Below are 17,561 nucleotides of genomic sequence, written 5' to 3' on the forward strand. Positions count from 1 at the left end.
AGTCCCGCCATTTCTTCTTAAATCCATCTAGTGGCCAAAGTAATTTCTAGCCCTTATCCATTTCTAAAATATTCTGAAATATGAATAAAGTCATGTTGATATTGGGGGCCAAGGAACATGATGTTTCTCTTGGGGCCTCGCTTGGTTGTGGGGACCCATGGCCTACCAAGTGCAAGGAAATGCAGAAGGTCTCCTGAGACAGTGGTTCTCAACCTTGGCTACACATTGAAAATACTTGGGAGCTGAGAACACTATTGAAGCTGGTTCTTCTAGCCCCAGAGATTTTTATTTAATTGGTCTTGGGGCAGCTTGGTTATTGAGATGTTGTTAAAACTCCCCAGGTGATACTAATATGCATCCAGATTGAGAAACATTGCCTGAGGGCTTCCATGGGTTTATTTGTTCCTTGTAGGACCTATGGACTCATTCTCTACCTCTTTTCTAAATGCTTTTTAAATCACCTACAGTCATTGAATAAAATCTAGAAAATATAGACTAATCTTTTTAGAGGTTAATCATAATCATTTGACAAATAAATAAGAGTATAGATTTTCAGACTTTTTTCTATATAGAGACACATAAATAAGCCTATAATCTTTTTTAGATCCTCACCCACGGATATGTTTATTGATTTGAGAGAGAGAGGAACGTAGAGACAGACAGAAAGAGAAAGAGACAGAGAGTCACACAGAGAGAAATATCACTGTGAGAGGCACTCTGACTGGGATCAAACCTGCAACCTAATGTGCCCTGACTGGGAATTGAACCCACAACCTTTTTGGTGTATGGGGCGATACTCCAACAGACTGAGCCACTAGGCCAGGACAAGCCTATAATCTTTTTAAAAATCAAAATGACACACACTGCTGTCTTTGCCATTTTTTTTCTGTATCAGTACATTCAAATCAATATCATTTCCAAAGCTCAATAACATTCCATTGTTTGGCTGTCCCTCATTTAGCCTTTAATAATAAATAGGAGTTTTTTTTTGTTTTGTTTTGTTTTTTTTATCTCCATAGCCAAAAAAAGGTTGGCAAGGCGGCACTTGAAATCCTAGAATCTAGTAAGAATGATCAGATTCTTTAGTTTCTCTTGGCCCCTGAGCCAACTCCCATTTATCTGAAAGAATTACAACTAATCAAACAGTGTGCCAATGTGGAAGAGTCTGTTTTTTGGGAGAAACTATTATTAACACGTAAGCCCCAATAATCTTAAAGAAAGAAAGAAACTCTGGGCTCTATGGCCATGAAAGCTCCTCTATGTCTTCAGTTGTTTGGGGTCTTTTCTCATATTGTTAACGCCTAGACAACTACTCTCTTGCTCATTGGGAGAGTTTATGAAATAATGCTAAAAATAATGACAACTAATATTTTTTTTTTGTGACAAGTAATATCCGATAGCATTTTAGAGTGGTTAATTCTAACATAACAGAGCTAATTACTATTGATTAAGTACCTTATTGAGAATCAGCGTGGAAGTTGCTGAACTAGGCAGTTAATAGAGTCCTCTATTTGGTATCTAAAGTCAACACAGTGCCGTTTTATCCCCATTTTACAGATGAGACATCTAGGTTTTAATGAATTGCCCGAGTTGACCTGTTAAAACATGGATTATGTCATAGTTTTACTCAGCACTGTATCTCAGAGCCTAGTTCGGTGCCTTGCTTTGCTATTTTTTCATATCACTTCATATTATTATTATTTTTAAACAATTTCTTAGTGATTTCTTCCTCAGTACTTCAACTGTCCTTTCGTTCTCTTATTTTTCTCTTTCATGGATGCCATGTTCTTTGGAAGTTTATTTAGACCAAGTTAACGGCCTTTTAGGCTTCCTCCACGTGAATAGGAGTTTACTTTTTGAATAATAAGAGTTATATGTCATAGGGAGGGCACTGGGCTTTTAGAGATGCTTAGGTGGGGCATGGCCAAAAAAAGGTTGGGAACCACTGGTATAAGGCAGTTTTCCTCAAAATGTGGTCCCTGGCCCAATAGCATTGGTGTCACTCATGGGCCCCACTTCAGATGGCCAAATCAGAATTTCTAAGCATGAGTCTCAGAAAACTGTTTTGAATAGGTTTCTGGATGATCCCAGTGAACATTAAACATGAACATTAAATTTTGAAAACCACGGAGAATAAATGAGTACCTTCGTGTTCTGAGACCCACAACAATAGTTTAGCTTGGATTAGTGATTTTTAGCCTTTTTCATCTCCTGGCACACATAAACTTAATTACTGAAATTCTTTGGCACTCTAAAAAATATATTTTTTTGCCAATCTGGCAAAATAAATAGGAATAATTTTGATTCATTTACACTGGATAGATATTGTTGTGTTGGCTGTTGTCATTTTTTTAAATTTATTTTATTTTTTTAAAGTATATTTTAACCTATTTTAGAGAGGAAGGGAGAGGAAGAAAGAGATAGAAATATCAATAATGAGAGAAAAATCATCGATTGGCTGCCTCCTGCACTACCCACACTGGGAATTGAGCCCACAACCCAGGCATGTGCCCTGACCGGGAATTGAACTATGACCTCTTGGTTCATAGGTTGATGCTCCACCACTGAGACACATCAGTCTGGCTGTTGTCATTCTTTAAAATTAGACAATCTAAGGCAGTAGTCGGCAAACTCATTAGTCAACAGAGCCAAATATCAACAGTACTTCTTCAAAATAGACTCTCCCAGGCTGAAAACCGACTTCTGCGCATGGGCCACGAAGTTTCAATCGCACTGTACGGGCGCCCACACGTGGTATTTTGTGGAGGAGCCACACTCAAGGGGCCAAAAAGCTGCATGTGGCTCGTGAGCCGCAGTTTGCCGACCACGGACCTAAGGGAAAAGAGGTCAGGGCCTCTGACTAAATAGTCAAGTATTACATGTTTAAAAATTTTTTGGAGCACACCAGTTGAAAATCTCTGGCTTGGGCAACTGGGTGAATACAGGAACTACTCTCAGAGATTGGGAGACGGGAGGGGCAACTTCGGATGGAGATCACAGACTTGGGTTTGGTATGTTGAACTGGAAGTTTCTGTGGTATATACAGGTGAAGATATCTGGAGGCATCTGGAACCTCCAGGTTGGGAGCTCAGAGATAAGGACCGAGTAAGAGATAGAGATTCAAAAGTGCTGGTTGAAGCCATGAATAAGACTACCCAGGATAGTGGGAAGCATTAGAGGAGAGGCAGGCCATTGACACCCCCTAGGTAACAGCATTATTTAAGGAGAGCAGGGGAGAGGGGAGGTAGGTGCTCAGAGGAAGAAGTATCTGGGCATAGCCATTTTTTCTTCTTACAATGACTTTCATTAGAATGTTTGTCTCACCTTCCTCTCTGGATTATAAACTCTTTAAAGACAGGGACTGTGTAAACTTGAATAGGTCCCTCAAACAAGAGTACATTGATTCACAGTCTGTGAATAATCAGTAAATTCCTGCCAGGATTCTGCTTTGCAGAAATCCAATGTGATCAAAGCTACTAGCAAGATGTTTCCCCCCAAAACTTACATAATTTCCCAATGGACAGTATGGCAGATTAAAAATAAGTGAATAAATAAAGGGGATCATGTATAATCCACTGATATCCATGCTAATCATATTAACCACAGTGAATTAATTATACCTGAAAACAGATGCAAAGTTAAATTCCTTAGAAAATCAATTCATTAAACTCATATTGGAATGCACAGTCAACAACCCCATGTTTAGAAACTATCAGCATGATTTGTGGCAAGTTCTGATTTACTAAAGAAACTGCTTAAAATATTTTTAAAGGCAATTACAATTACTGTCTGGCGTTTGATGGAAAGAAATATCGTCAGCATCGTCCCTCGTGTGTCAACTGTCACAATTTTCTAAAATTTTTGAGGCAAAAAATAGGCAGGCTCTACTATTTGCTAGCCTCGATTAGGGTTAATTCAATGTGTGTCTGCAAATAATAGTGTTTAATGTAATCTCTCTAATTACAGATAAAATGCATTTTCAGTCACGCTCATCACTGACAGTATTTTGGGATAAGTTAAACTGACAGCTGCTTTCTAAAGGAAAGGAAAAAACAAACCTTGCTTGAGGTTGTGCTAATTTTCACTCTTTTTTTTTTTTGCATTGAAGTTCAGAAAAATATGAAACTAGACACTTTGGCTCTAGATAGATACCAACTTTGGAAATCATGACATAGTCTGTCTCTTGAGATTTTGGTATGTTTCCCATCTCCCACCCCCATCAATAAATATTAACTTGAATTTACTCAACAAGCATTTTCTAAGGGTTTCAGGGAATCAAGCATTATGCTAGGCCAATGGTTCTCAACCTTCCTAATGCCACGACCCTTTAATACAGTTCCTTATGTTGTGGTGACCCCCAACCATAAAATTATTTTCATTGCTACTTCATAACTGTAATGTTGCTACTGTTATGAATCATCATGTAAATATCTGATATGCAGGATGTATTTTCATTGTTCCAAATTGAACATAATTAAAGCATAGTGATTAATCACAAAAACACTATGTAATTATATATGTGTTTTCCAATGGTCTTAGGCGACCCCTACGAAAGGGTCATTCGACCCCCAAAGGGGTTGTGATCCACAGGTTAAGAACCGCTGTGCTAGGCACTTAAGAGATTGAGAAAGAATGATTCTACCAAAACTGCCCTCTACAATTGGCCCCATGAGCAAGTCAAGCTTCCTACTATGCTAGACATATTAGTCACAGTGACAATATAATCACAGCCCCTTCAAACAGAAATTATTCAAGTTATAATATTTTCCGAAGAGTCAATGCATGTTCTTCCTCAATCACAGCTGATTGGACCAGCCATGACCCCAGGGCACCAAATCCACAGATTGTTCAGGGATCTCACTTGGCCTGGTATGAAAAATTGAGATGGACCGATTACATTTTCTCTCTCAGGAATTGGAATTGGAAAATACTGAATAAGGTGGTGAGTGGCAAAAGTGAAATTAGATAGTGATAAGAGAAGAACCACAAAACAGAGAATTACGACCATGAGGGGGCAGGCTGCATCCGGTCTATGAGGTTACAAAGAAGCAGAAAAACAGGACCTAGTCCAAAGGTGAATGAATCAAGGAATTAATAAATGAACAAATAATTGTGACCTAAGATGTCTTTTAGTTTTGTTTGTTTGTTTTTGTTTTTGTTTTGGTAGGCTCAAAACCAACATGATTCACACTGAGTCATTATCCTTAATACTCCTGGCACTTTAAAACAACAACAACAACAAAACCTGTGCTGCATATAGGAGATTTTTCTTATGTCCTGTGTATCTTAGTTGGGATTTTAGTTCAGCTTTCAATAATGGAAAGACTCTAAATAACAGTGATTTAAACAAGGAGTTTCTTTCTCATGAAAAGTTTAATATAGGAAACCCAAGACTTAAAAGGGTAACTCTTCTCCACAAAACTCAGAGACCTGGATTCCTTCCAAATTATTTTTCCGCAGTTCCTAGAGGAGGTACCCTTATCTCTATAGTCTAAGTAGCATTCATGTTCCAGATAGAAGATGGCGAGGGAAGAGTAAGAATGGTGAATGACACCAGGTATTGCTTAAGATAGCTTTCTAGAACTTGGGAAAGTCTTATGTATGATTTTGAGGTGGAAATTAAGGAAAGATCCAAGTTGTACTTCCAGAAATAGGGGTGATACCAGAAAGAAGTACAGCAAGACAGTTCATTAACAGAGCTAAGCAAACAGAAGTGGCACCTTAAAGCCAGGCTAATGTAAAAATTGGCAGAATTTGAAGATATCGCGAGGAGGTCTTTGGACCTCCCTATTTGTGGAATAGGGAGTTCAAAACAATCCTTCTAGATCCTAAAGAACAGAGGCCTCAGCTAATGTGGGTTACAGTATAAATCAGACATATTCCAAGACCAGGGCTATCACGAGCCATCCTAAAATATCACCTATCATGATGCTACTCTTGATTCTTCTCCAAGTTGAAATTTCTACCCACAGAGACACTTTTTGGGGCCAGACAATAATAATGTCTCTAGAAGTCTGCTGTCAGATGCCACCTGGAAGGAGAGAGGTACATAGGACATAGTACCCAGATGACAATGTCACTTATATACCACCCCTGGCTGCACGGAAGTATGAGAGAAACCTGTTTATCCTGAGTGGCCATTGTGTGTCCAAATGTTCTATTTATATGTAAAAAAGGCATGGCAGCTTTTTATAAAGTTAAAGCGACCCAGCGATTCCACTCCTATGTATTTACTCTAAAGAAATGAAACATGTTCGCACAAAGACTGTAGGTGTCTCAGTTTTGCAAGATGAAGAGCTCTGAAGCTTGGTTAACATTGGTGAATGTGTTCGACATCCCTGAACCATATACTTAAAAATGGTGAAGATGGTGTTATGTGTATCTTACCACAATTTTTAATATATTTTAAAATTTGATTTCAGAGTGGAAGAGAGAGAGAGAAACATCAATGATGAGAGAGAATCATTGATTGGCTGCCACCTACACACTCCCTATTGGGAACTGAGCCTGCAAACGGGGCATGTGCCCTGACTGGGAATCGAACCATGACTTCCTGGTTCATAGGTCGACACTCAACCACTGAGCCACCGTGGCTGGACTTACCACAATTTTTAAAGAAGTCAACATTTAGCGTCTTGTGTTATCTTTGTGTATTTAACTTATGAAAATTCAACTACAGGCAAATACCCCTTATTTAGTCCTGACCTTCTTGCCTCTCTACCCATTCAAAACCAAACTTTTGCTCCTAGCGTCCTTTCTTTCCTTTTTTTTTTTTTTTGCCAAGCCCCTATATTTAAATTCATATGCAAGATGATGCTTCATTATCTCTTACTTTTTCTTACTAATCGTATTTTATTGCTGAGGAAATGAAAGTACTGCTGAGCAGCAGAAAGATGTTTTGTTTGGCTGTTAGGCCACACATGGCACTTAGATGTCACAGAAAATGCTTTATGCATAAACTGATGAAGTAAATCACGAGAGCTCCACATTTCTCTTTTTGAGCCATCAAAACACAGAAAAATGTGTTTGCACTAACTCAATATATGCTGTGTGGGGTAGAGTTGAATGAAAGTTGCATTTGCGTTGCCCACAGAGAGTGGTGTCTAGCAATGTAGTAGTAATGGCTCCCGCCAAAAGGCAGAGTACCAATCAATCTTTGAGAACGCTAACCTTATTCTTGTAAATTCTGATTCACAAACAATTGATATCCCATCATCTTGATATGGAAACAAATCCTCCATACCCCTAAAGAATACACTTAGACAATAAAGTGTTAGCTCCATTTAAGTTATATACAATTGAAACAAAAAACAGTTTCATACAACTGTGCATTTGTATCTCCTCAAAGCACCCAACAGTGCTTTGCCTGCAGGAAATAGTCAATAAATGGTTATCGAATTTAGACCGTCCTTCTTCCCAATCAGTGAGGTTTAATATATTTCCAATTGGAATGTCTATTAATTTTTCAGCATTAGTAAGCCTTTTAAAAAAAATCAATTTGGGGATGTATTTAAGAGTTCACAGCAAATACTATTACATAAATGATTAAGAAAATACTGGTAAATGAAGCATGCTTATTCAACACACCAGTAGCCACTGATAAAATGTAATTTAATTTAATCATTTAAATTTACATTGTTAATATACAAGAGCATTAATTTCAAACCACAGGTTAACACATACTAAAGAACAATGCTGTGTGAGGAGCAGAGGAACTGTGGGAAACTCTGCTGTCTGAAATGAAAGCTAGGCACTCTCCAGTAACAGCTGGTGGATTCCTGACTTCCGCCCAGGGGAGGCCTGTTCACGCTGAGAGAGCTCTTCCCCAAGGGAGGAATCACCTGCTTTGATTCTTGCTGTCGTCCTCTTCTGAGCTAGTTCGGTCATCCACTCTGTATAAACTTGTGTGTCCACATGAAGACAAAAAAAGAGAGTTGAATTGATAGATGGTGTGGGAGCCTCCCAAGGCTCTCATAGTTGCAATGACTATGGAAGACAGGAGAACACTGGCTATAATCTTTATTTTCAGCACTAAGTGTCTGGGCCTATCACTAAAAATCTTCTTCATTGCTTCCAACCAATCGATACTACGGTTAAAAGGTCTTTTTCCTTAAACCCGATGGGTGTAAAAATAAAAAGTAACAGCATTTCTCTAGAGCTCTGTGTGTGTGTGTGTGTTTTTTTCTTTTCTTTTTCAGACATGACAAAAAAACAAGGACTGACTCTCCAATACTAATGGTGCACGAAAGGATTATGTATGCACAGTACTTCTAACTCATTCAAATTCAACTTGAATTTGGTCTGAAGCTACCTTATATGAAATGTTAGCTTTCCTGATATTGAATAATGTTTATTATGTTCGCATATAAGCTGAAAAAATTAATGCAAAAGTACTACTTTACTCATGGTTATTATTAGGTAAAATGTAAGTATGTCTGGTTAGTTTAAAAAGCCTGTTTTCCTATAGATGCAGTAAGTTGAGTAAAAAGACTATGGAAAAGAGACTTAGGTCCTAGACTTGATTCTGGTACTAGCTCTTTGACCTGGGTAACTCTTTACCCTTTGCTGGGTCCGTTTTCTCCTCTATGAATTTTGGGGTTGGGGTGGACTAGCTGACAAGTCAGGCCCCTTCCAAGTTTTAACATTCCAAGATCCTAACATTCCAGATGCTATCATCTTGATATAAAAATAATAATCTTTCATAAAAGCTCACACAAACATAATATATGATCAGCTATCAGAATGACTCTTGGAAAAAAGACATATACGGTTTGCTATCTGGGTTCCTCTTTGCAGCAGTTAGGCAATTCATTTGGCATTTGTTTGATTGTATAATTTAATGACAATATAAACAGCATAGTTTTGTTACTTTTCCTTTAAAAAGCAAAAATGACTCAGAGCTAACAAAAACTACTGTGACATCAGTTTGACATTCAAAGTTTGTTTCTTAGCAAAATGGCCAAACATATTTTGACTTGATACAGAATATATAATATAAAGACTTTTAGACCTAGAAATCTTCAAACATTATATTTGAATTTAGCAAAACATAAGCAAAATTTTAATATCAAAGTGCTAAACAGTACTGCCTTAAAAGTCACTGCAAATGAACCATAAAATAACCGCATGGGAAGTAACATTTATTGTACAAATGGTTAATAAAAAGACACATTATAAATATATATATGTAACCTGCTATATTTATATATATTTGCTTATTTAATTTCTAGTTGGCGTATCCAAGTCACTGTGAACACCCCATTTAAGTACTCTGTAACTCAGCTTCCAGGAGCTGGTGGTCTTGCAATAAATACAGGCAAAGCTATTACAATATAACGTGCATACAAATGTTTATACAAATAAGAACACTATGCAACAAATTATCTCATAGTAATATGGCATTAACAGTATAAACATACAAAAGGGAGTACGAACACGGAATGTTGAAACGCAGCCCATTAATCCTTCCTAGTACTCACATTCATACTACTTTTTAAAAAATAAGACTTGCTTACTCTCCATAATTGTCTCTGTAACTGATAACAAAAATTAAATTGTATATATTAAAAACCTTATTACCCCTGGTGTTTACCCTGTATGATCCAGTTCCTATTTTTTGCATGTTCTTACCTAAGAACCCAACACTTGAGACTCACTGAACACGGCTGGGCTTCTGCATGACTGTGTCAGTCAGTTGCTATAACCGAAGGAAGTTTAGGAAACTCTGGGTGGGTTGATAGAACACAACCAAAACAGTTGTATGTAATCCATCTTATAACCTGAGCCCCCTTCGGGACAGCTGGACAGTCAGGGCAGGGATCTGGATCCGTAAGAATGGCCTGAAATCTTGGGTGGACCATACCTCAGAAGGGGTCTATAGGGCAGGTGGACAAAAACCTGTGCTAGGAAATTAGCACTTGTCCTTTGCTAACTTGCCTCCTTTTTATTTCTGTATAAAATAAAGGAGAGTTAATAGACAAGACTTAGTAAGACAGCACTTTAAAAATTGCACTTGTATATGGAAGCGAACAGCCATTATCATTTTGCTATGTCTGATTGATAGATTATCGTCCATCTTTCACCATTTGTTAAAATAAAGGAAGAAAGAAATTAAGACGAGGGAATTTCTGCCTTGCTTGCACCACATACGTACCCTTGATACAGGAAGTATATTCTAAAAGCGATCAGCTCAAGACAGGTCCTACCCTGGCGAACAACCCGTGGCTGTTCTTGTTTTTAAATACAAAGCAACTGTAATTGTCTTCCCCAGAAAGAGTTTTCAAACAGTTATATTATCCTTCTTTGTTTTCCCCCTGCTGGGATAGCATCATCCAAAAGTGCTTGGTTAGCAGTTTCTTAGAAAACCCTCATGAACTATAACCCCCCTCCCCACCCCAAACCCAAGCCTAAATATAAAACACAACCCCAACACAATACTCTGCAAGTTTTCTGGCGTTAGGTTGTAAGGAAAAGTGCCAGAAGAAAAAAAAAAAAGTCTTTCATTTTGTCAGGAGCTGCTTTTTCTCTTAAGGAAGGACAGGAATGGTAGGTGTCCAGACCCCTCCCTCTGCTGCGTAGCAAGCAGGCGGTAGCAGATGAGGGGGCTCCCTGCTCAGGCTCCTCCTCCTCAGAAAGGCAGGGTGTCCAGGAAGAGCTTGTCGATGATGGAAGGTGGAGACACCAAGTCTTCCAGCTTCAGGTAGAAGATGCGCTGGAGACCCAGGGTGCAGATCTTCCGCAGTTCTACCAGGGCGCCCAGGACCTTGGGCTCCGTGGGCTCCAAGGCCTGTCCCTTACTCTGGTGGTCTTTTAAGCTGCTTGTGATCTTGTTGCATAGCTCCTCCACTCTCTTTGGTTCTTTTAACCCATGTCGTTCTGCAGAGGCATAGAAAAGGGCGCGTTTAGGAGGCAGTTAGTTCCATCTTAAGAAACTGTGAATCCCTAATCAAGGCCTGTGTCCCGTTCTGCCAGTTGAGATGGCATTTTACGAAGTGCCCTCCCTCTTAGAGGTCCTTCTTTGAATCCCAGTCTGTCACTCACTGTGTGCCCTTGAATAAGTCCCTTAACCTTTCAGCCCTGGTTTCCTTATAACATGAAGATGATAACATACCTAATTCAGAGTTTCTGGGAAGACCTTGGCCCCAGTTATCTCAGTCAAAGTTTTCATCTCTCAGTACATTTACACGTAAAATAATAAATTGTGAGAGATGAAAAACATCCATCCAGTTGGAAATCACGTTTGAGTTTATAATTTTCCCAACATTAATGTTTTTAGTTGGGAATATTTTTGTTACAAAAGTTACTTTCTTAAAGCATAAGTCATCAGAAAAATGAAGCAACTCTCCAGACATTTTTTTTTTCTTCCTCTCTTGCCCTAAATTAAAGGAGGCCTGGGGACCAGGAGATCTGTCTTCTTTCCCAGCTTGGCTAGTCGTGTTTGAGTTTTTCCCTTTCTAGGGCCCATCTTAAAAGGAGGAGGTTGGGCTTAATGACCTCTAAGGTCCCTTCCAGCTTTGAGGTGTTAAAATTATATTCAGGTCCAACCATGAACATTGCCAGCAGCATCTCAGTGGATTGTAAATCTAAGACAATGCCTGACATGTGGCAAATGATATAGTCAAAAACAAAACAAAAAAACCAATAAAGTCCCCTAATTCCCAAGCTTTGCAGTGCATAATTTTGCTTTCTCCAGGAAACTAGCAAATCAGTCGAGAGGCAAATCTGTCCCCATGGTTTACCTTTACTTAACACATGCACTCAAGAGTGAACGTCAAGAGTAATCCAGCCTGCAATAGTTTTCTGCCTAAAAGTTTTATTTGCCCTCCAAAGCAAAAAACAAAACAAAACAAAACAAAAACAAAGGCAGAGTGCAAATTTGGCAGTATATAACATGTTCGTTGCCTCTGACCAAGTAACCCCACTCATGGGAATTTATCTGAAAGAAAAACTCAACGGGAGAATAAAGCTGTATGCCATAAAGATATTTTGGATAAGAATTATCTATTTTAAAAACTAGGAAAAGATAAAGGGTGGAAGAACAGAGGAACCATTAAGTAAAGAATAGTATGTCCACGTAATGGAAGGTTCTATAGACATCAGAAAGGACAAATACTAACGTTATGAAGCAACATGGAAAAATACATAACATCGCATTAGCTAGAGAAAAGAATATGAAATGGTCTCTAAGATGTGATTACATCTATGTAAAAATTATTTCTTCATCTAGAGAAGTATGAAAAAAACGGAAAAGTGAAAATATTTATGAGATTGTCAGATAACTCTTACCTTTTTTTTTTTTTTAAATTTCCAGGCTAATGTTATTTGTCTAACAAACAATGTTAAAATAGAAAAACGGGGATTCGATCCTTTGTGAATCCCTCTCCTAGCTGCAACCTGATCACACAATCATCTTGCTGACAGTACATTCTATTAATACTGAGCCGTCTCCAATTAGGTTCAGAGCCCAGAGAGAGGTGCTTCTCCCAGAATAAAATACCAATCCATTGATTTAAGCTTTCCTTTTCCTCGCCTCATGTCTTGAATTATATTCAAAATACCATATTCATGATCAGCATAAAGAAACTGAGCGATGTTGATGGCTGGATTTCGGGAGAGAGTTGAATATGGAGGCCTGTAACTGGACTTTCTCATGGCCAAACTCACAAAAGGTGCCTTTTTAGCTTAAGGGACCCCCTTTCTTCTAGCAGCTTGGTAAACATGGCTGCAGAGCTGATATTCGGAGAGTTCACTAATTCAGGAGGAAATCAGACATTCAAATTTCCCCCTTCCCTAGGAATTACACGCAGGTTTTAGTTTAAGATCTTTGTCCACCATTAAACAAAACAAGCTTCTCGGTGTTTCTTGCATTTTGATCTCCATCATTTTTATCCAATATTTCAGTATTCTAACTCAGCTGTATGCAGCCAAAACTTTAAAATACAACTTCTAGAAATGGTTAAGTAACGAATTTATGTGTCAGAACCAAAACAATTTGAGTCATTTAGTTCAAACTCCCACCTCAGATAAGAATCTCCACTACGAGATAGTACAGAGAATGCTGGGCACCAGCTGGACTAGGAGTTCACTATTTCACCTGATAACCAAAATACAGGGGTGAACAAAAGTAGGTTTACAGTTGTTTGTATGGAAAATAATGAAATAATTAATAATAATACAAGAATAAACTCTCTTTTGCATACTCACAACTGTAAACCTACTTTTGTCCGCCCCTGTAGATTTGAAAGCACTTTCTACAACACTTTTACCTAGACTATTTTATCACACCCTCACAATAACCCTTTGAATTAGGCAGGACACACATGATCTTTATGTAATAGATCAGGTAAGGCTCGGGGAGTTAAGTAACTTGCTCATGGTCAAAATGAACAAGTGGTTAATTTCTTTCAGTCCAAGTCCAGAAATACTAGGCTGCCTTGAACATTATGTTAGAATGTCCCTCCTCGTTCAGCCTCCCTGTAACTCCCTCCTACACTTTGTGTACCTCATTAACTAATAGATTAATTACTTCTTTCAACAAATATTTATGGAGGACTTATTTATGGCCACTGGAGTCACAGCAGTGAACAAAACAGACCACAGATCACACTTCTAACCTGTATGGTTCCTAAGGACACTGCTGGATTACTGGGGATTTAGCTATCTATGCCACAGAGAGAGAAGGGGAGGCACGGAAGAAGAGGAGAGAGAGAGGAGAGAGATTTCAACTTCACCTAGTGAAAATCTACTCATTCTTAAGTCACAGATCACATTTTTTTCAAGGAAGTTTTTCCCTTTTACTCTCAGTCTAGATTATTTTTTCTATTTTTTTTTTCTGAAGGATATACAGGTTGAAATCAGATATTTATGACTATTGCCTGCCTCCTCCTTTAAATGTAAGCTCCACGGGGGCACGGGATGTGTTTGCTCACGGTCGCATCTCCAGCACCAAGCCTACTGCATGGGAGACGCCAGAACCACAAAGACCAGGCCCCACAGTGGATTCACTCTCATGCTCACTCCAGGACATACAGTCATTGAGTACAATAGCCTGTCCTCTTTTTCTCTTCTTGCTATGAAATTTTATATGTGGTTTTACAAATGTTCAAAGCAATTTCCGCTTTTCCCCAAAATGTGCTGAAATGTTCCACTTTCATGACCGTGCTCTGCTGTTCCCTTGGTTTGCGATGTCCTTCCTCTATATCTTGCCATGTCTAGAAACCACCTCCTTGGGAAGCCATTCATGATCAGCACCTCCAACCTTCTACACCCCCAAAATGTTAGCAGTAGTCTGGACTTCCCCTGCACCGACTCTGTCCCTTTTAAGGACCTGAGCACTAACCACCATAGATGAGTTCATTGCATCATAATCAGATATGACTTCCTAGTAACCTATATACTTTCTGACAGCAGAATTCATGCATGGCTCATCTTTGCAACCCTGGAGACTGACACTGTGCCTGAAATACAGACAGCACTAAATATTTGTTTAATGAATAGATACTTGTAAACTGACAATTTCACACAAACTTTCTATTTGGGGGGGCTTCTTATTTACTAATCACAATGAACTGCAACCAGATATCACCTCATTGGTATACCATCAGAAGCTAAGCACTTTCATTACTCCTGGGACAGGGATATGGCACTGGCAAAAAGGAATGGGTAGGGTGGATGAACTGGGACCTAAAAACATTTCACAACCACAACTGTGGGGAACTCCCTTTCACTGTACGGAGGAAGAGTGATCTGAAAGAAACCATTTCCTGCCCCACCTCACCACCAGTCACATAGAGAGAGGTGGAGGAAGAAGAAGAAAAAGAAAAAAAGAGCCATGTTTGTATAAACAACAATACTGTCCAGATTCTTAATTTTCCTGGAAGCAAGACGGGTTTGACTTTTAAGATCCCATTTCCTTTCATGAGTTCACTGTGGTTTAGGAACAGACAATTTTGGGTTGTCTGCTTTCTGATGCCAATAGCCCAACTGATATCCCACAATCACCCTTTTTGATCAATGGAGTTCATTCAGAAGTCAAGATTTCACGGGAGCCCATATTCAAATGAAATTAATATCCACAACAAGACACACTGCTGTTTCCCAGGCATTGTCTTTGCTGCCACTTCCTGATGCTTTCACACATTTCAAACTCCTTCCCAACCAGCAAATCATAAAAAGATTACTGTCACGTTCAGAAAGAGGAGAAGGGGGTCTTACGTTATAACCACAGCACCTAAAACAACCCGCCCTGCACAGGCTGGCAGGGCTGCGGGCGGGACCTGGAACTCCACCATAAAAGACTCGGACTCTTTTAAGTGCAGCTTAATTACTTTAATATTACTGTCCTTTTTTGAGCCTCTCTCAAACATCCAAGGAGAAATTCACCAAACACACTGCCTTCGAAAGCCACCACCAGTTTCCTCCTGTCACTGAGAAGGATTTTTGGACCCCAAAGGGAAGGGACAGGCATATGCCTATTTGAGGGAGTCCCTGTCACCATCCCTCCAGGATGGAACACAGGTGGATCAACTGCCTATTCTGAATTCAGTTTGGCTGCATCACAAACCTAATTTTACATAATCCTTACTGCTGCCTCATGGAATACATGTTGCTTTCCCCATTTTACAGGTGGGGAAACTGAGGTTCAGAGAAATAAAATGTATTACTTAATGGCACCTACTTATTAAATAGGGGATCCCAGATTAAAACCTGGGGGAGGTGCTGGATGCCACAGTCCATGCTATGTCTGCCATAACAGACTGGTATGAGCTCCCTCCTTCCTGAGCAAGTCTCCACACAATGGGCAGCGGCCTGAGCAGCCATAACCACAGGACACACAGCAAAGTGCGGGCAGAGACAGGACTGGCACCACCTTCTCCTAACCCAGTGATGGCGAACCTTTTGAGCTCGGCGTGTCAGCATTTTTTGAAAAACAAATTTCTATATGTGGTGCTGTGTCACATATAGAAATTTTTTGATATTTACAACCATAGTAAAACAAAGACTTATATTTTCGATATTTATTTTATACATTTAAATGCCGTTTAACAAAGAAAAATCAACCAAAAAAATGAGTTTGCGTGTCACCTCTGACACGCGTGTCATAGGTTCGCCATCACTGTCTAATCCCTACTCTGTATTCTCAGCGCCGAACTGTCGAATGTTCTCCAGGTTGGGACTTCCTGGCCTCACAGTTGTCCACTAATATTTACTTGAAGAGTAAAACAAACAAACAAACAAACAAAGACATAGACTTCAGGCCCGCCTTTTAAACTACAGCTCTCACACCTGGACTGGCCTTTTCCCTTGGAGTCTCTTTTCTGCTACAATTTGTGCTCAAAACCCACTGCCAGAGCAGATCTTTCTAAAGTGCAAGCTTTCACCTGATGCTGCTCTGGTCAAAACTTTCCTGTGGCTCCCCACCGCTTTCAAGATAAACTCCAACCTTCTCACCTAGGCGTGCAAGGTTCTTCATGTCCGACCCCACCCTTACCTAGCATGGCAGTCTCATTTCCCGTCACTCTACTCCTTTTAGAGATTTCCATCCTGGAACTTAGAACAGCCATAGTTTCAATGGCTTTAGCAAATTTTTATTTATGCCTAGAAATCATGCTCCTTCCATTTTAGTTTGGCGATATCGTATCCTCTTTTGAGAAGACCTCATGTTACCTCTTTTGAGAGACCACCCTCCCCCACCTTTGGTCTCTCAGCACTTTGTACCCACTCCCTCATCCCCACCATGGCACTCAATACCTTGTTTCACATACATTATCTCTGAAAACCCACTGACATGCCAGAGTGCCTAGATCAGCGAACACTTGTTGATTAACTACAGAGATTTGCTGATTTCCATAGAGATATGGCAATGCACTGGGTTTATTTACAGAAAGCCAGGGCTGACTCTAGATTTTGTTTCTGTGTGTTTTTTTTTCTTAATTAACTAAAATCCATACTCCCCAGTTTTGAATGTTTAACTGTCCAAGGAAGACCTACATGGTTTTGAAACTGAGCTGAAGAGCTTTAGTTGAAAGACAGCCTTTGAACCCATTTCATTATAGTCCTGCTGGAGTGATATGCTTGTCCTTGAATGTGCTTATTTTTGTTCAGGTGCTCCCGTATGCCATTTGAAAGTCCTTTAAATGGAGTCCACAGCCTTTAAGACTCATTAGTCAACAGAGCCAAATATCAACAGGACAACGATTGAAATTTCTTTTGAGAGACAAATTTTTAAACTTAAACTATATAGGTAGGTACATTGTTATTAACTTAATTAGGGCACTCCTAAGGCTTAGGAAGAGCCACACTCAAGGGGCCAAAGAGCCGCATGTGGCTCGCGAGCCGCAGTTTGCCGACCACAGGCCTAGGCTGTGCTTCAGTCTGATGAAAAGAATGGGTGGTGAGCCCCAGGTGTGGCTAGCCTCTTAGGGAGCCTCCACTTGCCACTGCCTCACCAGGCCCCAGTCTGACCAAGAAGGATGAGATCACACTGGAAACTCTAAAGTATCAAGACACAAAGGGAGCTGGGGCCTTGGGTCTCAGGACCAGCCCCAGGGAGATAAAATCTA

The 17,561-nt window shown here is 39.6% G+C and overlaps 1 protein-coding gene and 1 long non-coding RNA gene across 2 annotated transcripts in view; one reads left to right on the forward strand and one right to left on the reverse strand.

The window, feature by feature from the left end:
• Positions 1 to 8,157, forward strand: part of LOC102768605 — a 27,693-nt gene extending 19,536 nt beyond the window's left edge. Inside the window, exon 3 of the long non-coding RNA XR_435380.2 lies at positions 7,672 to 8,157. This is a non-coding gene — a long non-coding RNA (uncharacterized LOC102768605). The remainder of the gene's footprint in view (positions 1 to 7,671) is intronic.
• A 703-nt stretch (positions 8,158 to 8,860) lies between these two features.
• The window catches only part of NR4A3 (nuclear receptor subfamily 4 group A member 3), a 30,145-nt gene continuing 21,444 nt past the window's right edge, over positions 8,861 to 17,561 (reverse strand). Inside the window, exon 9 of the mRNA XM_006758602.2 lies at positions 8,861 to 10,875. Within this exon, the coding sequence (XP_006758665.1) occupies positions 10,628 to 10,875 (248 nt within the window). The 3' untranslated portion in view covers positions 8,861 to 10,627. The remainder of the gene's footprint in view (positions 10,876 to 17,561) is intronic.

The sequence above is a fragment of the Myotis davidii genome, unplaced genomic scaffold, assembly GCF_000327345.1.
Source record: "Myotis davidii unplaced genomic scaffold, ASM32734v1 scaffold534, whole genome shotgun sequence".
Classification (NCBI taxonomy): domain Eukaryota; kingdom Metazoa; phylum Chordata; class Mammalia; order Chiroptera; family Vespertilionidae; genus Myotis; species Myotis davidii.